General features: G+C 49.9%; 1 protein-coding gene across 1 annotated transcript; it reads left to right on the top strand.

The window, feature by feature from the left end:
• Nucleotides 1-253: 253 nt before the first annotated feature.
• ENO1 (enolase 1) lies at nt 254-16,309 on the top strand. The gene is made up of 12 exons (XM_012473615.3): nt 254-386; nt 3,276-3,369; nt 6,108-6,203; nt 7,605-7,663; nt 10,047-10,116; nt 10,558-10,691; nt 11,166-11,388; nt 12,111-12,308; nt 13,180-13,381; nt 14,609-14,717; nt 14,974-15,032; nt 15,874-16,309. Exons 2-12 carry the CDS (start codon nt 3,285-3,287, stop codon nt 15,941-15,943), a joined length of 1,305 nt encoding a protein of 434 aa, XP_012329038.1. The 5' UTR covers nt 254-386; nt 3,276-3,284; the 3' UTR covers nt 15,944-16,309.
• Nucleotides 16,310-24,296: the final 7,987 nt, after the last annotated feature.

The following is a 24,296-nucleotide window of genomic DNA, read 5'->3' as shown; positions in this document are numbered from 1 at the left end:
TCAAGGGTCCCATCTGGGGCCAGAGTTTCGCCCGCACCACGACAGGGCCTCTAGGGAGTCTGGGTCCCCCAGATCCGCCCGCCTCACGTCCCCGGGTCGTCGCCCCCCTTTCCCTGCCGCTGCCACCGTCGTAGCGGCACGCCCCTTTCCGGGAGGTGAGGGACCGAGTGACGACTCTCACGACCAATGGCGAGGCAGCGCTGAGGGGGCGTACCCGGGAGGCGGGAAGTAGGTGGGGCCTTTCTTAGCTGGGCAGGAAGTCTGCGCGAGCGGCGCGGTCAGAACCTGTGAGGACCCGGAGCGGGCAGACTTCTCCGGTTTAACGCTCGTCTCGGTGTCTGCAGCACTCTCCGCTTCTCTCCCAGGCGACGAGACCCGGCAGTTAGGTAATGATTGGCGAAGGGCTGAGCAACCGGCAGGCGACGCAGGACTTTTCTGGGCTAGCAGGGCTCTTTTCCCTCACAGGGAGGCGGCGCGCCCGCAGGCCCAGCGTGGCTGAGTCGGGGGCGCATGCGAGCCATCTCCCCGGGTGGGAACTGGCGCCCCCGCTCACCCCGAGGCCCGGGGCGGGGGCGTAATGCTAGGCGTACATGCAGGGCACCCAATTTCTTTGGAGGGGAAAGTGCAGATCAGCACGTGGTTTCGGACTGCAGGGCTGGGTCACCGTCGGGGAAGGTCGGGAGCTGCACTCTCGAGTCTCTTGGCTCGCGTGTGCAACTGGGAGTGGAAGTTGCTTCTTCATTGTAGCCAAGTGTAAGGTTTTTGGGAGAAACACAGACTTAGCGGCGGTGCCCACTCAGGCCAGGCCCTTCCTAAGATGGAGGAGGGTTGCGTGCGAGAGGGGAGATGCCCACGAGGCTGCGCCCCCTCCCCCACCTACAGCCCCTGCCTCCGGCCGCGCTCGCGGCCCGCGCTTCTGCCCCGTAGGCTGGTGACTCATTTCCCTCCGAGAAGGCACCTCTTCATGAGGAACCTGCCGCAGAGCCGTTGGATCATTGGGAAGCCCTCCAGGCAGCCTCGCCCAAGTTGGGCAAGAGCGGCTCCCCGGCTCCCCGGCTGGCCACCAACAGTCGGGTCATGATCTGACTTAAGAAGGATGTATTTTAAGAAAGCTTCCTGTTTGCTGTTCCCCTGCGCTGTGCGCTTCTCTCTGGGCGGTGGGATCCATTACTTCACTTGCCTTTGGGCCCACTCGGGCCCTGACTGCTCGGTTCATTTACTGAGTCCCTAATTTGGGGTTCCATCCAGGCAACTGAAAGAGCTGCGAATGGGCTGGGCACGGTGGCTCACGCCTGTAATCCCAGCACTTTGGGAGTCCGAGGTGGGCGGATCACGAGGTCAGGAGTTCTAGACCTGCCTGGCCAACGTGGTAAAACCCCGTCTCTATTGAAAATACAAAAATTAACCTGGCGTGGTGGCAGCCGCCTGTAGTCCCAGCTATTTGGAAGGCTGGGGCAAGAGAATCAATTGAACCCAGGAGGCACTGAGCCCATATGGCGCCACCGCACTCCAGCCTGGGTGAGAAGAGTGAAACGCTGTCTCAAAAAAAAAAGAAAGAAGCAGTGAATGCTGAGGTCAGATCAACCCTCCTCCCTGCCTGTGCTCCTGAGCTATGATAACTTTGCAGAATAGTTTGTCTATCTAACTTAAAGATCACTTACATTTTATTTTCACATCGCAAGACCTTTGTCTTAAGTCACTAAAATGAAACCAAAAACGCTGAGGTGCCCTCATAAAATTGCCTGTAAAAGTATGTCTGAGATACACAAAGTAAATCACAGTGGTGGTCTGGAGATGGGGCAGGGGGATATTGACTAGAAACGACCTGAGAGAACTTTTTGCAGTGATGGAAATGTTACTCGAGTATGTGATTTGCCAAAAAACTAAACACATTTTTCTTGGCTAATGAATAAAATTCCATTGTGTGACTAGAAAGCCACACAAGTGACTTCAGTATCTAATTTTGAAAGTTAAAAATCTGCCATTTGCTGCCCCAGGACATTCCAGAGAAGATGTTGGAGGGGAGCCCAGCTAGATAATGCCTTTGAACACTAAGTTCCTCTCACCCACCTCGGTTCTGTAAGTTATTCAGTTAGTTTCTTTGGAGAGCACCAAGGAAAAAAGTAAGAAACGGTTTTTCTTTATGGAATTGCTGTTTGTTTTTCATTGCTGCAAATTCTTGGGTTTTTTTTTTTTAAGTGCTTTCAAAGGAAGCCCCTTCCCTTGAAGTATCCTAGTATTCAAAGAATCTTTCCTCTATTTCCAAATTATAAAGCCCCCTTGGGAAGAAATACTAATTAGATGTCATTATTGGCTGGTCCTGGTGTCTCACCCCTATAATCCTAGCATGCTTTGGGAGGCCAAGGCAGGGGAGGATCACTTGAGACCAGCCTGGGCAACACAGTGAGACCCCATGTCTTAAAAAAGTAATCAAAATAAAATAAAGATGTCATCATTAATGACATAACAATACTGAAGACCCAAGTACTGTGAAATTTGAAAGTCCCAGAAAATGGTAGTAGCAAAGATCACAGTCCAAGGATTTCATTGTTCCTGACCTCCAAACTCGGAATTTGATTATCAGTATCTACCAAGTGAATATTCTGCTGCTGTCTCAAATTTAATCTAAAGAATTATGGCCAAATTTGTAATTCACTATTTTAATTCTGCTACAAGCCAGATTTTCCCCAGGTCCCCCCACCCCTTTTTGGCCTCGTCCTAGTGGTTTTGCTTGTGACCTTCATGTCTGTTCTTGGTTCCTTTCCATTCCCGTGCCAGTCCTCATTGTTCGCTCATGACAGTAGCCATTTCTGCATCTAGCAACACATTCATCTTTCCAGTTGGATTTGGTTTCTCCCTTGGCACACACATTTGGGGCTTTTTCTCTTTTTTTGCTTACAGAACGAGACCTCAGTTGCTGGGGTTTAAAACATTTGTGCCGGAAGTTCCAAATATTTTTTGTGAAAAATCAGACCTTGGCAATGACTTGAGCAGTAGGCTAAAAATAATTCCCACAAGCTTAATGTTCCAATAATGGAACACTAGGCATAAATAGCTTAAGGCCTTCCAGAGCTAGGCCTAACTACTTATTTAGGGGAATTCCCACTGCTTTCCAGCAGGCTTTTTCCCCCACCCTAACCAGCTTCCCAACATCCAGTATTTAGTCCAATGCCAATTCTTTCTAGTCCACGAACCTCGGAAGGGATTCCTTGAATGAGTAAGCAAATGCCACATTATGGCTTATGGAAAACATGACCTGTGTATTTCCCCCACAGAACTCCACCATGTCTATTCTCAAGATCCATGCCAGGGAGATCTTTGACTCTCGTGGGAATCCCACTGTTGAGGTTGATCTCTTCACCGCAAAAGGTATGTGCCACCTTGGTTTCCACAGTTCCTTCCACCACGCTTCATTTTTAAAATTTTCTACAAATGCTGGAGCCTTGGGCAAAAAAAAAAAAAAAAAAGTAGATTAAGCTTTTCTTTCTGTCTGCATGTGCCAGTAGGTTGTGATTCCTGATTAGTGGGGTTGGGGGATTTTTCGGCTTGTCGCCAGTGTCTTGGTGCCCCTTGGCTTAAAACCACATAAGTTGGCTCCTAAGTCAGTGAGGTAAGGAAGTAAGTAAGGTGATACCATGAGACCTTGTCCCTAAAAGGGCCCATCTCTAGTTGTTGGCTAATAGCTTGCTGTGACCAAATATGGAGATAACAGCATGATAGGATGGTCTCTCTTGATAGGGAAAGAGAAGAGGCGAGGGCCAGCAGGCGTTAACTTAGCACCTTTATCTCTGTGTCTAGAAATCACTCTCAGCAAGGATCAAGGACAGTTTTTACCTGTGGGCTTGGGAATAATCCAGAGGCTCTCATTTTTACCTGGCCGTCAGTCCCCATTGGAGGAGTTTTCTTAAGAAAAAAACAACAGAATGGGGATACTCCTTCCTTTTACTTTAAAAAGAAAATCCAGTGCCTCTGTAGCCCTGCGTTACCTCCAGCACATGGCGCAGTGGACAGGGTGGGTGATGTTGGCAAAGGAGCTTCAGGCAGAATCACTCAGGGGTGCTAGTCAGAGCTGAGTCACCCTCTGTGAGTCACCCTAGCAGTGGAACCCCGGCTCTGCCCTTCCCCCGCGCCTCCCCTCCCCCTCAGGAAGGAAGGATCCTTGAGGCGCGACTTCACTGGGCAAAAGAATGCCTGTGTTCTGCCTCTGGCTGCTTGCTGTGTGGGCTCTCAGGCACAGAGGGGTTTCTCCAGAATCCTGAGGGCTCTCACAGGATGCCAAGAATTTGCTTCATCCAGTGAGATTGGTTTACTTAGTCAATGAGTGGAACTTTCTGCTTGGAAATTACTGAACTTCAAGCAACAAAAGACCCTAGATACCAGGGGATTGTTGGGAGGCGAACATTTTGAAATTGAAATGAATGGAACTTCTCTTCTATGTCTTAATCCTTTTCAAAAAACACGAAATGATAACTTGTTCAGCGCATTTCATCTTCATCTCTCTTCCTGTCTCATGGCCTTTTTTAGAGCAGTTTTAGGTCTTCGGTTTTAGGTTTTTAGCTTCACAGCAAAAGCAGGCGGAAGGCGCAGAGACCCGTGCACCCACATGAGCCCACATGCACCCGCTGCCTCTGCACATGCGCAGCCTCGTCCATTGTCAACATCTCCACCAGAGTGGTGACTATGCATACGCATCATTATCACCAAAAGTCCGCAGACCCAAGCCTCTTGTTTTCATCTTGTGTTTGCCCGATCCAGTGCCGGGTGGATATGTAGGGAGCCCCAGGTCAGGTTCCGAGAAGAAAGTCCGTCCTATCACACTGCAGTGCGACGGGGAGCACTGGTGGGTCCTTTGCTGGAAATACCTGGTTGTTTTCTTGTTTGGTTGGTTGGTTTTTTGTTTTTGTTTTTTTGTCATTTGCCTTCACACTCCACACACCTCAAATGGAGAAATTTCTTCTACCTTCAAGTAGATTCAAGGGGCTGCCTACACTTTCCGCTCCCCTAAACCTGTCTGCCCCACCTAAGCAGATATCTGCAGCACGTTCCTTGACACCATCTGTTCTTTTACCTCCTCCAAAAATTGCTCTTGTTACGCTTAATGCATAGGTTTCACCAGATGGCTGGTTTCAGAATCTGCAAGATTACTTGGTTCGGTTCTTGTATTTATTTGACCGCACATTTTATTTTCTTTATTCCTTCCCCTCGCATCCATACTCTTTGCTGGCTCCCAGTTGAGCATAGAACCCCCCAAAATAGCGTTTAGCATTGTCCAAACTGAAAGAAATCAGCTAGATACTCTTCTTGAACCAATAAATTCCCTAATTTCATGCTTAACATCAATATAGTATCTGGTGGGGTGCAGTAGCTCAGGCCTGTAATCCCAGCACTTTGAGAGGCTGAGGCGGGTGGATCACGAGGTCAGGAGTTCAAGACCAGCCTGGCCAACATGGTGAAACCCCATTTCTACTAAAAATACAAAAATTAGTCTGGTGCGGTGGCGGGTGCCTGTAATTCCAGCTACTGGGGAGGCTGATGCAGGAGAATCGCCTGAACCCGATAGGTAGAGGTTGCAGTGAGCCGAGGTCATGCCATGTGCTGTGCCATGTGCTCCTCCAGCCTGGGGATATAGTGAGACTCTGTTTCAAAACAAACAAAAACAAATACATATGTATGTATAGATACACACACACACATACATACAGTACCAGAACATCTTCAGTGCCCTGTATGGCTCGCACTGTACTTCTCTCAGGCAGTGCTGCTGGGGTAATCCACAGGGCACTAACGCAAGCTTGTGAGCGATACATACTCGGACGTCCTGGGTCAGAATCTGCATTTTAACAAGACCCCAGGTGGCATGCAGGCTCTTCTGGAGAGCAGTTTCTTTCTGCTAGGGGAATTAGTCATCTTTGTGATAAGGTTTGCAGTACAGGATCATAAGCACACGAAAAGCACGAAGAACAGGCCAGAGCATTTAAATCCCCCAGCTGGTAGGAGGAAGAAACAGTTCTCTAATGACAGATGCATCTGTGGGCGGGAGGGAGCTAAGGCTTGTGCTGTAACTGGATTTCTTAATTGCTACTATTGTCTTTTTCCCTCTCATCCAGGTCTCTTCAGAGCTGCTGTGCCCAGTGGTGCTTCAACTGGTATCTATGAGGCCCTAGAGCTCCGGGACAATGATAAGACTCGCTATATGGGGAAGGGTAAGCCTTAAAACCCACAGCCCGTGGCCTCGCTGCCTCCAGCCCTTGCTCCTGGCCTTGCCCAGTCCTGTCTTCCTCTGGGGGCGGGGGGGGGGCGGGGGGGGGCTGGCATTTGCAGATTTATGGCCAGTAAACCTGCTGTAACCCATGATGTTAATGGAAGCAGTGCCCCACCACGTGGACAGGAAAGTTGGTGTATTGATTCCAGGGTTCCTAACCCTTCACGCTCAGGGTTGAGAGTTTCAATGCTTGTTTCTGTTGCACTTTGTCCACAATCTGCGAAATACTCCTTCATGGTTAGGACAGGAACCCAAGGATGAGAACAGGGCCTGTTAACTAAAGAAAAGGCTTCCCATCTCTCAGGAGGATTCTGTGGGCCCTACAGATCATCAGCTTCGAGGGGAAGGAGGTATCCAGGGAAGGTCTAGCCAATGGCCTACCCTTAATGGTGGGCTACAGATGCGTCATTTAGTTTGAATTTCCTATTGAATGACTCACAGAAGCCCTGCTCTGTGGCAAAGTCAGCCTCTAACTGGCTGTATTCAAATTGACTTAGTGTTTGTGCAACTTTGATCTGTCTATAGATAGAATATGTGGTCAAATTACAGAAAAGCACATAGAGCTAGATCATACATTCTTAGTGGGGGAGCGGGGCACCCGGAAAACTCCAGAAAGGCTGCAGGGGAGGGGGCAATGTGAAATGTTGGGAAATGCTGGGCTGGTGTCACAGTGGTGGTGCTGGGTGTTCAGTCCATTGTAATGCTCTAAGAAGCACTCTCCACACACAAACATGTTACCATGTCACCATTCAATGGCCTACGTGAGGACTTACCCGGAGCAGGATGGTGCTGTTCCTTGATGGTAATGAGTGCTCAGTAAGTCAGCATTTGTGGAAGATTGAACGCATGGTCTCTGAAATGCTCGCCTCTGCTTTCCTGTCCCTCGCTGTCTCTCACTCGCAGTCCTTCATCACTGGTTCTCTTCTGAGTCTCTCTCATTTTTCCTTCTTCATCCTCCTCTGCTGGGCAGGCGTCTCCAGACCCGTTAAGTATATTAACGAGTTCCTGGCACCAGCCCTGTGCACTCAGGTAACTGATTGGACAGCCTTTAGTCTGCCGCTGGTGTTTCCAGTGCATGGTCTTGCAAACTAACTTCCCGTCAGATCGCTGTGGGCCAGCTGCTCTTGGTGTGGCTCTAACCCTCTGGGGTCCTAGGTAGGAGCACTCAGACTGGGCCAGAAAGTTCTCCGATTCTCGGGGGAAGGGGAGAGGGGGAAGAGGTCCCACGGAAGGTCATTTGGTGGGCTTCCGGGTCGGCCTCAACAGCGGTTCTCTTTAGCAGTGCTGCTCAAGCCTTGTTTTAAAGTTAATGTCAGTAATTTGATTTAATTGTTCCTTCTAGGTGTCTCAAAGGCTGTTGAGCACATCAATAAAACTATTGCGCCTGCCCTGGTTAGCAAGGTAGGACCTGCTTCCTGTTAACAAATGTGTCTAATGCCACCCGCGTGTCTCCCAAGCCCAGGGTCTCTCCTGTTTATGGAAGAGCTTATTCTGAGAGCTACAGAAGCCAGTCGGATTCCCTGTCATGCATGAGAACAATCCATGCATGACATAATTCTAACCTGCCCTGCCCGCTGCCTGACTGTCCACTTCTGATAGCAGGTGGAATTGCATCAGAAGAATGAGACACTTAGCACCCTGAGGTGTTCTTCTCCCTGGCAACTCTGGGCCTTTGGGAAATTAAGATCCAGATTTTAAGAGCAGCTTTCTAAGGGGTGTTTGTGATAGTGTCCATGGTGACTAATTTCTCTTGAACTTTGGAATTACTTACTATAATTCTATTGATTTTAACAGTGGAGTTCCTTCCTGTTAAGTAAAATCATCCTGGAGACCTTCAGTATGTCAAACACAAGTAGAGCTGCTGGAGGTGAAGTAGGGCTGGGGACCTAGCAACCACCCAACGCAGCACGTTTTTACCTCATTTACCCTCCCTTCAGCCCGTCCCTCCGTAATATCTGTGGCACTTGTCAGATGAGACCAGTTTGAAAACCCCTGTCTAAAAATGCTCTGGGCCAGGTGCAGTGGCTCATGCCTGTAAATGCAGCACTTTGGGAAGCCAAGGTGTATGGATCACTTGAGGTCAGGAATTGGGGGCCAGTCTAGCCAACATGGTGAAACCCATCTCTACTAAAAATACAAAAATTAGCCAGATGTGGTGGTGTGCGCCTGTAGTCCCAGCTACTCGGGAGGCTGAGGCAGGAGAATCACTTGAAGCTGGGAGGCAGAGGTTGCTGTGAACAGAGATTGTGCCACTGCTCTCCAGCCTGGGCAACAAAGTGAGACTCCATCTCAAAAATCAAAATCAAAATCAAAATCACAAAGCTCTCTAGGCCCAGTGCTAGCCCAGCCACAGCCTCCGTCTCTGCACCTATCTAGTCCCTCTCCTCCGGGAACTCATTCTGTACACGAGGGAAAAGGAGGCGCTTCTCTGTCTCTGTCCCTGACCTGTTGGTTTAGGCCTTGCTTTGTGGCACTCTGTAATCACCATCTGCCCGACTGGCCCCCAGACGAAATCTGCCTGTACCACCCCCTGCCAGTCTCCTGGACACACCTCCACGCATACCTTACTCTCTGTCCCTTCATACCCTTATGGAGTGTGATGAGTGGGGTATCCCCTGGCATTTTTATCCCCCTGGGAGAAACATACCAAACTGTTAGTGAGGATTGGCCTCTGAAGCTGTGTGCTTGGGTAACTGCCTGCTTGTTCCGGTGATGCCTTGACAAAGCTGCAGAAGACACCAAATTGCTAATACAGCATGAGATCAAAGTTGATTTTCTTTGCATATTTTTTATATCAAGAATATCATATATAAAAGTAATGCCTTGTTATTAATATATTAGTAAGTTTTAAAAGTAATGCTGATTTTTGGCTGGACGCAGTGGCTAATGCCTGTAATCCTAACACTTTAGGAGGCTCAGGCGGGCAGATCCCTCGAGGCTAGGAGTTGGAGACCAGCCTGGGCAACATGGGGAAACCCATCTCTACAAAATACCAAAATTAGCCAGGCGTGGTGGTGTACACCTATAGTCCCAGCTGAATTTGGAGGATCATTTGAGCCTAGGAGGTGGAGGTTGCAGTGAGCCGAGATTGTGACACTGCATTCCTGCCTGGGTAACAGCAAGACTCTGTCTCAAAAAATAAAAAATTAAAAAACATTAAAAAGTAATGCTGATTTTTATTGGATTACTTTGAGCCAGTTCCCAGTACATCAGTTTTATTACTTTATAGTCTCATCAGGAACTCATTTTGATCCATCATTAGATGCTTGGCTAAATGATTTCGGACTATTTGCGGAAATCATGCCTCCCATCAGAGGATGAGGATTTGCTGTCTTTGAGGTTAGCCAAGTGAGCAGCAGAGCCTGCCTTTCAGGGGCTCGGTCTTCATGAGTGAACAGTGAGCCTTGTTTATTTACTGCCTATGAAAGCCATGTTCCTTGGTGGCGGTGGTTTACGTAGCACATGCCTGACAATTCTCTTGAGTGTAAAGTCATTTAGGGCTCCCTGGGTAGACCATTTGACACAAGACACAAGCATTGTGTCTAGGAGCCTCTATCTTTGTTTCATTGTTGGGTGAATGAATGTCTGATAACCTTGAAAGCAAGCAAAAGGCAGTTTTGTGTCTCCTCATTGATTTTTGTCCTCCACTTTTTTGCTTATAAAACAAACATCACAGAATTGATTTTGATTTTACACAATTTCAAAGTCAGATTCCATGGTAGGGGAGCAAAGGTTATGCAGATAAGAGTGACACCAAACCCTCATTCTTCCCTCTCCCTTGTAGAAACTGAATGTCACAGAACAAGAGAAGATTGACAAACTGATGATCGAGATGGATGGAACAGAAAATAAATGTGAGTGGTCCAAGGTGGCATCTTTACTGGGGAAGATCATGAAGCCTCCTGAAGACTTTAAAAACCTTCAGGAAGAGGTCCATGATCTTAGTGATGAACTAAATGAGCCTGCGGTCTCTTCCCATTTCTTTCTGTCACTCTTAAGAAATCACACTTAAATACCAGGAGTAAAACCAGGTGACAGCAGCCCGTCAGTTTGGTTACTCAGAAGAGCTTTGCTGCTTATAATAAATTCAGCAGTTCCTCTAGTTGGCTGGAGTTGGGCTCTGTCGTAGAGGGGAAAAGCAGTGGTGGGTCCACATGGAATGCTATTCGCATTTCTAGTAACTGAGACGGAGGTGTGATGGGGAGAGGAGGTGGTGCAGAATGCAACCTTAGGTGCAGTACAGCAGGACAAAAGTTGGTGAGTCAGAAATTTCACCCGGTTCTCTTCTGTTCTAGCTAAGTTTGGTGCGAATGCCATTCTTGGGGTGTCCCTCGCCGTCTGCAAAGCCGGTGCTGTTGAGAAGGGGGTCCCTCTGTACCGCCACATCGCCGACTTGGCTGGCAACTCCGAAGTCATCCTGCCAGTGCCGGTGAGTGGTTTATTGGAACTTCCCAAGCAAAGAGTTGGGGGTTTCAGCTCGCTGGTTGGGAACCCGAGACTTCCTGTGCCTTGACCCTCTTAACACATGTGACTCTCCAGCACAGCTCTGCCCCTTAAGAGTGGCCTTGAGCAGGTAACTCAGCTCGCCTGTGCCCCAGGTCCTTTATCTGTGGTGGAGGCTGGGGGAGGAAATGACAGCAGTACTTTCCTTGCTGGGCTGTGAGCCTTAGCTGACATAGTAACAAGTGTTTATTCTGATTATAATAAATTTGCAACTATCAAAATGGTGTGAACTGGGTGCAGAAGTGCATGCCTGTAGTCCCAACTAATGAAGAGGCTGAGGCAGGAGGATCACTTGAGCCCAAGGGTTTGAGACCAGCCTGGGCAAGACCAGTATAGCAAGACCCTGTCTCTAAAAACGAGTCGTGCCTGGTGCCATGCTTCTCCGCCCTGCTCTCCCCAGGCATTCAACGTTATCAATGGTGGTTCCCATGCTGGTAACAAGCTGGCCATGCAGGAATTCATGATCCTCCCAGTGGGTGCCACAAACTTCAGGGAAGCCATGCGCATTGGAGCGGAGGTTTACCACAACCTGAAGAATGTCATCAAGGAGAAATATGGGAAAGATGCCACCAATGTGGGCGATGAAGGCGGGTTTGCTCCCAACATCCTGGAGAATAAAGAAGGTAAAGGCAGCTCCGTCGGGGGGTCGTCCACACCGGCCTTTGTGGGAAATGTGTTTTTTCCACCTGCAGTTAGTGAGGATCAAGACCCTCCAAAAGGGTTTTAAGGAGGAAAAGGGAAGCTTCATTTTTAAATTTTGTTTCATTTTTCTTTTTTTGAAATGGAGTCTCGCTCTGTCGCCCAGGCTGGAGTGCAGTGGTGCGATCTCAGCTCACTGCAGCCTCCGCTTCCTGGGCTCAAGCAGTACCTAATCGTTTGAGGAGCCAAGTGTCTGTGTCTGTCCTACTGGCAGGGCAGCTCAGCTGTGGACGGCACAGCCCAGCCTGGCGCGAGGGTCCTGCCACCCAGGGCTGCCCTTCACTGGGCTTTCTCTTAGGTCCCGCTTCAGCTCTATTGAAGGTGTGTGCCTCGAGACAGCTGATCTCAGCTCGTTACTGTAACTGTATCTTGGCCAGGACAGCTGTTCCTGGGCACTACATTTGGGAGCATTTGTCAGTGGGAAAGGCTGCCTTCTTGGAAGCTGTACTGAATTTCCCACATAGTATGCACCAAGAGCTCTGACCCATGGTTTCTTGCCCCAAAGCAGGGAAAAAAAAAGTAACTGACATTGTCAGAACTACTGGCTGGAGCCTGAACACCTCTTGTCCCTGTGTAGCAGCTGTTGAGGGGAAGTTTTCTCTCTATCTGCCTGTTTTCCAAACCTGTTGCTGCCATCTCTCCCCAGGCCTGGAGCTGCTGAAGACTGCAATTGGGAAAGCTGGCTACACCGATAAGGTGGTCATCGGCATGGATGTGGCGGCCTCTGAGTTCTACAGGTCTGGGAAGTATGACCTGGACTTCAAGTCTCCTGATGACCCCAGCAGGTACATCTCACCTGACCAGCTGGCCGACTTGTACAAGTCCTTCATCAAGGACTACCCAGGTGAGTGCTTCCAGGGTGCCATCTCCCCTTTCCAGCCACCCACCTACAGCAGAGCAGCGAGAGCATCTGGCTGGCTGGTGATGGCTGCAAGGAGAGGGTGGCGGGGTATGTCTGAATAATGTGCCCGAGAGCACACAGCAAATGGTGAGGCACGAATTCAGACAGAGAAATCGGACTCCAGAGTCTGAGCGTTTACCCACTACCCTAAATAACTTGGTCGAGGTTGAGCCAAGACCCAAACTCAGGTCTTCTCACTTCTGAGTCTGGCTCCATTCTGATTTTCAGTGGCACTAAACTCAAACCACCCTAGGTAAATACATGTCCTCTTGTAGGTCTAAAAAAAAATTATTTTGTTTTGAGGCTGGGCGTATGGTGGCTCACACCTTGTAATCCCAGCACTCCGAGGGGCTGAGACATCATCACTTGAGCCCGGGAGTTTGAGGTTAGCATAGGGAACATGGCAGGACTCCATTTCTACACAAAAATCAAAATAAGTAGCAGGGTGGGTCGGCATACCCCTGTAGTTCCAGTGACTGAGGAGGTTGAGGTGGGAGGGAGGGATCGCTTGATCCCAGGATTTTGCAGCTTGAGTGAACTATGGTTGCACCACTGCACTCAAGTCTGGGTGGCCGTGTTTTTTTTTTTTTTAGACCTATAGACCCAGGACTGTGGGTGACTTGTGTCTCCTGCTGCAGGAATAAGTTGGTGGGAACAGTGTTTCCAGGATCAGTTGGGGGACATCCGTGTCCTATGATTTTGGGCAGTGTGAGGCCAGGCAGGCAGCAAGTTAAGGGGGAGGCAAGGCTCTGGGCGCTGCAGTGGAGCACGCTGGGAGGCTCACACTGATGAGGCCTGTCCCTCCTTTCCTTAGTGGTGTCTATCGAAGATCCCTTTGACCAGGATGACTGGGGAGCATGGCAGAAGTTCACAGCCAGTGCAGGAATCCAGGTGGTGGGGGATGATCTCACAGTGACCAACCCGAAGAGGATTGCCAAGGCTGCAAATGAGAAGTCCTGCAACTGCCTCCTGCTCAAAGTGAACCAGATTGGCTCCGTGACCGAGTCCCTGCAGGCGTGAGTGTCTTCCCTGCCAGCGGCTTGCCCTCAGCAGTAGCTTGTGAATCAGAAAAAGGGCCCTTTTGTTCCAGTGATGGGGAATCCTGCTGGCCAGAATGTAGGGCACCCTGGAGTGTCAGCAGGTTTCGTGTTTGAACTCAGGAGCCTTTTTAACTGAAAAGTTGTTGGGAGGCCAAGGCAGGAGGAGCTCAGGAGTTCAAGACCAGCCTGGGCAACACAGCAAGATCCCATCTCTACAAACCAATAAAAAAAAAAAAGAGCCACAGCCGGGCGCGGTGGCTCACACCTGTAATCCCAGCACTTTGGGAGGCCAAGATGGGTGGATTATGAGGTTGGGAGTTCGAGACCAACCTGGCCAACATGGTGAAAGCCCCATCTACTAAAAATACAAAGATTAGCTAGGCGCAGTGGCACACACCTTTAGTCCCAGCTACTCAGGAGGCTGAGGCAGGAGAATCACTTGAACCCAGGAAACATAGGTTACAGTGAGCCGAGATTGTGCCACTACACTCCAGCCTGGGCGACAGAGCGAGAATCTGTCTCAAGAAATGAGCCAGGAGTGATGGCATTTTCCTATAGTCCCAGCTACTCAGGAGGCTAAGGCAGGAGGATTGACTGAATCCATGGGTTTGAGGCTGCAGTGAGTTGTGATTGCACCACTGCACTCCATCCTGGGTGGCAGAGCAAGACCCTGGCTCTAAAGTAAATACGCTGGGCGCGGTGGCTCAAGCTTATAGTCCCAGCACTTTGGAAGGCTGAGGCAGGTGGATCGCTTACACCCAGGAGTTTGACACCACACTGGGCAACATAGTGAGAGTCTTCTGTTTTTTAAATTAATGAGTTAAGCGGCCTGGGGTGTTGAGCACTGATGGCCTGTTCCTGATTCCTTGTGGCTCTTGACACATGCCTTCATTTTACGTGGAGATGGTGGTTGAGCGGATGTACCTGTGAGGGGCTCTGTCAGGGATCACTAGTCTTTCTCCCATCAAGGGAGGCTGAACCCAGTGTTTGAACCGTGACAAGCAGGCTGAGAAGGTCCTTGGGGTGGAAGAGTTCAGAGGAGGGTGAGGGTTGTCCTCTGCTCTTAACAAGCCCAGGCATGGAGAGGTTTAGCCGCTGTCGGCCCTGCCGCTGCTCTCCTGCTGGCACTGAGGAATGATGGCATTGGGGTTTGTGGCACCAGAAAATGCGCTCATGCCATCTGGGTTGTCTCTTGGCTTCCAGGTGCAAGTTGGCCCAGGCCAATGGTTGGGGCGTCATGGTTTCTCATCGTTCTGGGGAGACTGAAGATACCTTCATCGCCGACCTGGTGGTGGGGCTGTGCACTGGGCAGGTGAGAATGAGCGTCTCCTTTCTTCTCTCTGACCTCAACTTCCTAGGAATACCCAAAACCGGTGCCGCTCCGTGTCTGTCCTGGTTTCGGAGCCTGAACAGAACAGGGCGATGAGTGCCCTTCCTATGTGATATGGACCCTCTTTCCTAGGGTCAGGTCTTCTAGAAATTATCTCTGACATCATACCCTCTCCCTGCCAGAAATAACTGTAAGCCTGTCTGTCCGCTATAAGCGAATGGCCTTTCTTTTCTCCTAGATCAAGACTGGTGCCCCTTGCCGATCTGAGCGCTTGGCCAAGTACAACCAGCTCCTCAGGTAAGGGGGGCTCCTGAGAACAGGGGCCTGTACTCAGAGTAGGCACTGCCCTTCCCCAGGGGCTTCTGGCTCTGGGAACGTGTACGGGTGCAGGCACACAGTGCAGACAGCCAGGCCCAGATCAGGCTTAGGTCCAGGCAGAGTTAGGCATAGACCCCGCACCCGCCCAGTGCCACCAGAGGCAGGAGCCTGTTCCGCACAGTGCTGCCCTCTTCTGGTGAGGGAGGATGGGACCACCTTCAACAGTTCAGCCATGAGCTTACAGCTTTCAGAGTTCCTTCACATGATCTGTTTCAGCCACTTAACCCCTGTTTTGTGGATGTGGAGCCAGGGCTTGGAGGGAGGAAGAAAACGCCAAAGGACACATGGCTGGGTTCACTCATCAGCGCTGCGGGGGCGGTTCTGGTCTCCCTTTCCTGTCTGTGTCCTTGGAAAGCCCCTGAACACTGGGAGACTTGCCCCCTTTTTTAGTTATTATTTCCTGGACTTGTAGGGAAACGGAACACCCGTTCCTGAGTACTTCCTTATTACCCCTTCATTAAAACTGAATCCTGGGAATTTTCAGGCATCCACAAAAAAGGTGAACAGTAGACATGGGCTTTTTTGTCGTTTTGTTTGTTTGAGACAGGGTCTAACATCAAGATTCAAGCAGCACACACGTTTTCTGTGTTTCTGGAGTCTCAGAGCAGCACAGTGTAGAGGGTTTAAGAAGGTGGACAAACTGGAGAGTTCCGGGTTCTCAACTTCCCAGGAGGAGTGGGGCTGTGTCTTTGACATCTGGGGTGGGAAGACTTACAACTTAAAGACTGACTTTTCTCTTTTCCTCCCCATCTCTTCCAAGAATTGAAGAGGAGCTGGGCACCAAGGCTAAGTTTGCTGGCAGGAACTTCAGAAACCCCCTGGCCAAGTAAGCGGTGGGCAGGCCAGCCCTTCAGTCGCCTGTTGGCTAATTAGACTCCTCCCCTCGTGTCAGCTCGGGCAGCTCCAGGCCCCCTGACCAACACTTGCAGGGGCCCCTGCTAGTTAGCTCCCCTCGCCCACCACCGTGGAGTTCGCACTGCTTCCTTAGAACTTCTAGAGAAGCCAAGCTCCCTGGAGCCCTCTTGGCAGCCCTAGCTTTGCAGTCATGTAATTGGCCCAAATTGTTGTTTTTCTCGCCTTGCTTTCCACCAAGTGTCTGGAGCAATATGAACCTCCAGTGTTGTCTCCGGGGTGGCCACAGGCAAGATCCCCAGTGGTTTTGTGCTCAAAATAAAAGGTATCAGTGAACCATGAGACTACCCTGTTTTGTGTGGCCATGTGTATTTGGGACAGTCTGGGTCTTGTCCTTAGTGTTCAGGGGGCCTGCCGATAGGGTGTCGGCCTTTGAGAACTCCGTTGAGAACATTTTCCTGGGTCCTTAGGAAGAGAACTTGAGGCAAATGCAAGAGAGGAGACATGCGCTGTCCCTCCAGGGTAGTGGGGTCACAACAGGGAGTCTAAGCTCGGAGGCAGAGCGAGACTTTGTTCAGACAGCTCATTTGGAAGAAAATTCAAACACAGGCCTATGTGCTGATCATCTTAAAGATGGTAGCTACTGGGTTACGTAACCATACTGTTCAGGCCAGAAGGACGCCATGGTAAATGTGACCATCCTGGGAAGCGCTAGGATGTGGGTCTCTTCCTGGGGAAAGCAAGTAAAAGAAGGATTAAAAGGGAGCTCTGGGCAGGAAGGTAGAAGGGCATCTAGAAGACCTCAGGGCCCCATTTAAATGAATGAATTGCATTCCTTGGTTTCTCAAGCGTCAGGTTTCACGTGCTCGGTAGCTGCCATTTGTAGCTGATGCCCACTGCATCGGATTATGCAGATAGAAAACTTGAATGTTGCAGAAAGTACTGTTCTAGGGTAATGCTAAGTACAGGGTGTGAGGAATACATTTATTTAGAAGTGAGAGATGAGGCCAGGTGTGGTAGCTCACACCTATAATCCCAGCACTTTGGTAGGCCAGGATGGGCAGATCACCTGAGGTCAGAAGATCAAGACCAGCCTGGCCAATATGGCAAAACCCCGCCTTTACTAAAAATATAAAAGTTATCTGGGCGTGGTTACATGCACCTGTAATCCCAGCTACTCAGGAGGCTGAGGCGTGAGAATGGCTTAAACCCAAGATGCAGAGGTTGCAGTGAACCAAGATCATGCCGTTAAACTTGGCAATAGAGCAAGACCCCATCTCAAATAAAAATAAGTAATAAAAGTGAGAGATGAGAAACTGGTTGACATCTATCTGCCCCTTGAAGAAATCTCATATTCTATTTGATTTTCTCCCTAAAATCAGTATCTTGAGTTGTGCTTTCCAGTGCACGGTCAGGGAGCTGGGGAGCCCTCTTGTGGACATTCTTGTTTATTGTTTATCTCAGGGTTTAACCTGAGAAGCAGAACCAGTAAGAAGGAAAGGTACAGATACTAAGAATCGGTGGCCAGGCGCAGTGGTTCATGCCTGTAAACCCAACACAGGCTGAGGCGGGAGGATTGTGTGAGCTCAGGAGTTAAAGATCGGCGTGTGCAACATGGCAAGACCCTGTCTCCCCAAAAAACACAAAAGTTAGCCGGGCACGGTGGCACACCTATGGTCCCCAGCTACTCGGAAGGCTGAGGCTGGACGATTGCTTGAGCCCAGGAGGTCAAGGCTGCCGTGAGTCAAGGTCACACCACTGCATTCCAGCCTGGGTGACAGAGTGAGACCCCTTCTCAAAAATAATAGGATTCTGTGATTGTGGGACCTGAGTAAACATGTCTGAAATTCACAGGGCTGCCAGTGGGACAGGATGACGGCGAGCAGCAGGCTGGAACTCCAGGGTCCTGAGTGAAGCTACCATTTCACAGGGGAAATTTCTCTTGAAACCTTGGCTTTTAAGACCACCTCATTGGCCGGGCGCGGTGGTTCATACCTGTAATCTCAGTACTTCCTCGGAAGCCGAGGTGGGTGGATCACCTGAGGTCAGGAGTTTGTGACCAGCCTGACCAAGATGGCAAAACCCGTTCTCTTAAACACCAAAAAATTAGCTGAGAGTGGTGGTATGTACCTATAATCCCACCTACTTGGGAGGCTGAGATAAGAGAATTCTTGAACCTAGGAGGCAGAGGTTGGAGCACCACTCTATTCCAGCCTGGGTAATGGAGTGAGACTGTCTTTTTTGTTTTAGACCTTGTTGAGAGTCTCACTGTCTCCCAGGCTGGAGTGCAGTGGCGCAATCTTGGCTCACTGCAACTTACGCCTCTTGGGTTCAAGTGATTCTCCTGTCTCAGCCACCCAAGTAGCTGGGACTACAAGCATGTGCCACCACACCTGGCTAATTTTTGTATTTTTCATAGATACCGGGTTTCACCATGTTGGTCAGGCTGGTCTTGACCTCCTGACCTCGTGATCCGCCCGCCTCAGCCTCCCAAAGTGCTGAGATTACAGGCATGAGCCACCACGCCCAGCTGAAACTCTGTCTAAAAAAAATAAATAAACCACCTCGCTTATGGGCTTGGGAAGAACTAGAGTATCTAGGATAATTCCTTAACATCTACTTACTAGTAGCTTTAATTACCTCTGCAAAATAGTTTCACAATAATACCTAGATTAATATTTGATTGAATAACTGAGAACTCCAGTCAAGTTGACATACTACAAAGCCATCGTGGTTCAGTCCTGCGAGCTCTGCACCCACACACATTTGCTTAAACTAAACTTCATCTCCAGATGACGGCAGTAACAGTCATTCTACCTAACTTGATGCAGTCATCCCACATAAAACCCCAAACACTAACCCTTTCCAGGATTTAATGACCGCTATCTATCTGTGAACTGACTGGGGGAGGTAAATCACTGAACTGCGTCTGACAGTTACTGGAGTGTTCTACATCTTGTTTATCTCAACTCCAAGGCAGCAAGTTAACGTTAGTATTTTTCAGTTTGGTTTAATGTCAGCATTCCCTGACTGTGACGTAAACCTCATGTATCACTCTTGAGGTTAGATGGCAAACAGGTAGGTAGGATCCCTTCCAGTCGGCACCACCCCAAAAGGCGTGGACTGGGGTGGAGGCGTTTCCATTGCAGGCTGGACTGAGCGGTTTACCACATTGACCCTGGAGACACAGAGGCCCCAGATAAGGAAAGCTGACTGACCAAACTTCCTGACCCAGCAGAAATGAAGCACATTCCTCATGTTGACTGGCACATGCCAGCCGACCAGAAGTGCAGACCTCTGGGGCCTTCCCTGGGTCTGAGGCAGGACAGGTAATGTGCAGGCCAAGTTTCGAGAAACAATTCTCAGTGAAATGTTTAAGATAGGCCTGGGGTTAGCCCGGGCAATAGTGAGCCCCCGCCTCTGAAAAAAAACTATTTATATATATATATATAAAATATATATTTTTATTTTTTTATTACTTTTTTCTAAGACAGTCTCACTGTCGCCCAGGCTTGAGTGCAGTGGTGCGACCTCAGCTCACTACAACCTCCACCTCCCGGGTTCAAGTGATTCCCATACCTTAGCCTCCACCAGAGTAGCTGGGATTACAGGTATGTAACCGAGCCTGGCTAATTATTGTTTTGTTTTGTTTTGTTTTTTAATTTGAGACAGTTTCGCTCTTGTTGCCCAGGCTGGAGTGCAATGGCGCAATCTCGGCTCACCGCAACCTCCGCCTCCTGGGTTCAAGCAGTTCTCCTGCCTCAGCCTCCCAAGCAGCTGAGATTACAGGGATGCACCACCACGCCCGGCTAATTTTGTATTTTTAGTAGAGACGGGATTTCTCCATGTTGGTCAGACTGGTCTCCAACTCCTGACCTCAGGTCATCTGCCCGCCTCGGCCTTCCAAAGTGCTGGGATTACAGGAGTAAGCCACTGCGCCTGGCCGAAAAAAAAAAGTAAAAAATTAGCTGGGCATGGTGATGTGGCCCCTGTAGTCTCAGCTACTCAGGAGGCTGAGGTGGAGAGACCACTTGAACCCAAGAGTTGGAGGCTAGAGGGCGCCGTGATACTTCAGCCTGGGCAGCAAAGCGAGACCCTGTCTTCAAAAAAAAGGTAAATTAAAAGTTGCAAGCAGTGATTCCGAAACTTGGCCCTATTAGAATCACCTGGGAGGCTTCTAAAGGTCCTCTTATCAGAACTCACCCCAGGTCAGTTAATTCAGAACCTCACGGTATGTTTTAAAGAACCCCCGGCTGACTCCAGTGTGCGGCCAGACTTGAGAACCACTGGTGTAACAGGTAAATGGGCTTCAGAGGTGGGGATGGCCAGGCAGGGCTGGGGTGCCAAGCTTTCAGGGACACAATGGGAGGCAGTCAGGCTTTCCCTGAAAAGCCTGAAGTCCTGGTAATTTTCATTTTAGTGAGTGCAGCCGAGGCAGGAAAGTGGCCTCTGAATGCCACCAACACAGTCCACAGAGCTGTGCCATGTCTCGGGGTGGGGGCTGTGCTAGGAGCCTGCTTCTTGGGAGTATGTTCCACGCTGAGGCCTGTAGGTGCAGCCACATCGGCTCTCCCCAACAGCGGGTTCCAGCACCTGCTCCCCCATAGCAGCCACAGTGCAGGCAGCAGTGTCGGAGAACACAGAGCCAGGCTGTGTGACTCTGGATTCTGGCTTTTCCCTAACAACTGTGCTTCAGTTTCCCCATCCGTGAAAGGGGGCTGACAACACAATGGTATGACCACTCAGGTGAGCACACAGAGTGAGTACTATAAAGTACAAAAACTAGCCAGGCATGGTGGTGTGTGCCTATAATCCCAGCTACTCGGGAGGCTGAGGCAGGAGAATCACTTGAACCCTGGAGGCAGAGACTGCAGTGAGCCAAAAATTCATGCAACTGCACTCCAGCTTGGGCGACAGAGTAAGACTTCATCTCAAAAAAGAGAGAAAAAAAAGAGGCCAGGCATGGTGGCTCACGCCTGTAATCCCAGCACTTTGGGAGGCTGAGGTGGGTGGATCACCTAAGGTCAGGGGTTCAAGACCACCCTGACCCATATGGTGAAACCCTGTCTCCACTAAAAATATGAAAATTAGCCGGGCGTGGTGTTATGGACCTGTAGTCCCAGCTACTTGGGAGGCTGAGACAGGAGAATCGCTTAAACCCAGGAGGCATAGGCTGCAGTGAGCTGAGATCACACCACTGCACTCCAGCCTGGGCGACAGAGTGAGACACCATCTCAAAAAAAAAAGCAAACTGTCAGATCTCATCTCATGAGAACTCACTCTCACGAGAACAGCACGGGGTAAACCAGCCCATGAGTCAGTTACCTCCACCGGGTCTCTCCCTTGACATGTGGGGATTATGGGGATTACAGGTCAAGATGAGATTTGGGTGGGGACACAAAGCCTGACCATATCAGTGTGACACATTTTAACAAATACACCTGGGTAACAGAATATTTCCAGCACTTCCAAAAGTTCCTTGGGTGCCTTCCCAGTCAATCTCCAACCCATCCCTTCCCCAGGCAGCCTACTGTGTGTGTGTGTTTTAACTAATTGCCAATATCTAAAAAAAAAAAAAAAAAAATGATTTCATGTAAAAATGTCAATGTCTGGGTTCTTTTTTTTTTCCCTGTGTCACCCAGACTGAGTGCAGTGGTGTGATCAGGAGTCACTGCATCCTCCGCCTCCTGGGCTCCACCTCAGCCTCCTGAGTAGCTGTGACTACAGGCACATGCCACCATGCCTGGCTAATTTTAAAACTTTTTGTAGAGATGGGGTCTTGCTAAAGTACCCAGGCTGGTTGGCGAATCCTGGGCCTGCGCGATCCTCCTGCCTCCCAAAGTACAGGATTACAGGCGTAAGCCACCATGCTTGGCCCCAGTTTCTGGGTTCTGAGGGATGGAAAATGGACCCCACTGGGCCTGCATTCCCGAAGACAACAGTTGGTCACCCCGTTAGGCAGCCGAGGTCCCTCCCGCCTGCTTCTCTTCGCTGCCTGCCCAGACCCCAAGGCTTTGGGTCTGCACGCCTCATCCATGGTCTCTTGTGCAGGCTGCTGGCTTCCCAGTTCTTGCCTTTTGTGTAAAACTCCTCTATGCCCAGGTACTCATGAGTTCAGGGCTTCCGAGGTTTCTCTGCCTTTGACAGCTGGTCTCCCAGTGCTTCAAGGATCAGGGACTCCCCTGACTACCTTGAACTCTGGTTCATCCAGACACAGCACGGGGGCAGGCATCACATCACCGCCATCGGATTCAGCTCTAACAGCCCAGCCTGGCCAGGGGCACTGCAGCTTCTTCCCAACAGTCTTGCTGTAATGTGCAAGGGCTGGGTAATCGGGCTGCTGTCCACCGGGACCAGGGGTGATAGCAGACTCATCTGCATATGTGACCTAAGACAGTAATTAAACCCAGGCGCCCCAGGGGTGAGAAGTAAGCACATTAATTCAGGAGCAATTAAAAACCCTCCATTGTCACCCAGGCACAGCCACCACTTCTGAGACTGTCACTAACTGAAGACAGTTACCTCTAGGCTGTCTCCTGGCCACCCGACTGCCACCATGGGGGCACCTGTTTAAGGAAGGACCACAGCTCCGCCACCATCAGCCTTTTGCCAGGTCCCTGATGCACTTATGGAAAGGTTACTGGACAAGGCAATGTCCTCATTTTTTTCCTTAATTGTAGTAAAATAAAGATAACGAGATTTATCATTTTAACTTTTTTTTTTCTTTTTAAGATGGAGTCTCGCTCTGTTGCCCAGGCTGGAGTGCAGTGGCGCGATCGCCTGGCTAATTTTTAAATTTTTTTTTTTTGAGACAGAGTTTCGTTTTTGTTGCCCAGGCTGGAGTGCAATTGCACGATCTCAGCTCACCGCAACCTCTGCCTCCTGGGTTCAAGTGGTTCTCCTGCCTCAGCCTCCTGAGTAGCTGGGACTACAGACATTCACCACCACACCAGCTAATTTTGTATTTTTAATAGAGACAGGGTTTCTCCATGTTGGTCAGGCTGGTCTCAAACTCCCAACCTCAGGTGATCTGCTTGCCTCAGCCTCCCAAAGTGCTGGGATTACAGGCGTGAGCCACCGTGCTCAGCCAATTTTTTAATATTTTGTAGAGGCAAGGTCTCCCTATGTTGCACAGGCTGGTCTCGAATTCCTGGGCTCAAAGGATCCCCCGACCTGGGCCTCCCAAGGCACTGGGATTATAGGTGTGAGCCACCGTGCCTGGCCTGCTTTCAGTTCTTTTGGGGACTGGAAAATGGACAGCCGATGAGTAGAGTTTGTTGCATCTTCTGAGGAGTCTATGTTTAACATTTTGAGGAACCACCACCCTGCTTTCTACAGCAGCTGCACCATCTTACATCCCCACGAGTAGTATGGGAGGGTCCTGTGTCCTCACATTCTCATTACTTGCTATTTTGCATGTTTAAATTATGGCCATCCTAGGTATGAAGTGGTACCTTATTAAAAAGAAGACCTTGGAGTTCTTTGGCTTTGACTGTGGCTCTGGCCACAGTGCTGAGAGGTCTCGACCTCTGCAGAGTCTAAGTGTGTCTGCTGGTTAATGGATTCCCAGACTATCAGGCTGCTGCTACTTTGAGAAACACTTTCAAGGGAAAGGGGTGCTGCCATCTCCCCAAAACGCTCACGCACATACATACGCTCCAGCCCTTCCCAGCCAGTGCTCTACCCCCGAAGCCCAGTTTGCTTTCTGCAAGGTACTTAACATCACCTGGAATGTTACATAGCTGCTGCTTATTTATTCCTTAATTACACTGTAAGCTCCATTAGACTTTATGTTGCTGGCTGCAGTGAATCCTGCACCGAGAAAAGTGCTGGTACACGGTAGGTGCCCCAGGCATGAGTGAGCCCCTCGGTCCACACTGCGAGGTTTTCTGTGCCTCACATAAGGCACACAGCAACCTACCAGGAGGACCTCTGAGTTCTGACGTTTTGGTGCTCAAGATGAAGAGGAGGCCAGGCATGATGGCTCACGCCTGTAATCCCAACAGTTTAGGAGGCCAAGGCTGGAGGATGCCTTGAGCCCAGGAGTTTTAGGCTGCAGAGAGCTATGATACCACTGAACTGCAGCCTGGGTGACAGAGACTCTGCCAAGAAAAGATAGGAAGGAAGGGAGGGAGGGAGAGAGGGAGGAAGGGAGGGAGAGAGGGAGAGAGGGAGGGAGGAAGGGAGGGAGAGAGGGAGAGAGGGAGGGAGGAAGGGAGGGACGGGAAGGAAGTAAGGAAGGAAGTTTTTGTTTTTTGAGATGGAGTTTCACTCTGTCACGGAAGGAAGGAAAGAAGGAACAAACGAAGGAAGGACGGAAAGAAGGAAGGG

This window comes from Aotus nancymaae, unplaced genomic scaffold, assembly GCF_030222135.1.
Source record: "Aotus nancymaae isolate 86718 unplaced genomic scaffold, 86718_ANA_hifiasm-v0.15.2.pri h1tg000053l, whole genome shotgun sequence".
Taxonomy (NCBI): Eukaryota; Metazoa; Chordata; class Mammalia; order Primates; family Aotidae; genus Aotus; species Aotus nancymaae.
The sequence above is the reverse complement of the archived record's forward strand: the minus strand, read 5'-3'. Positions and strand labels throughout refer to the sequence as shown.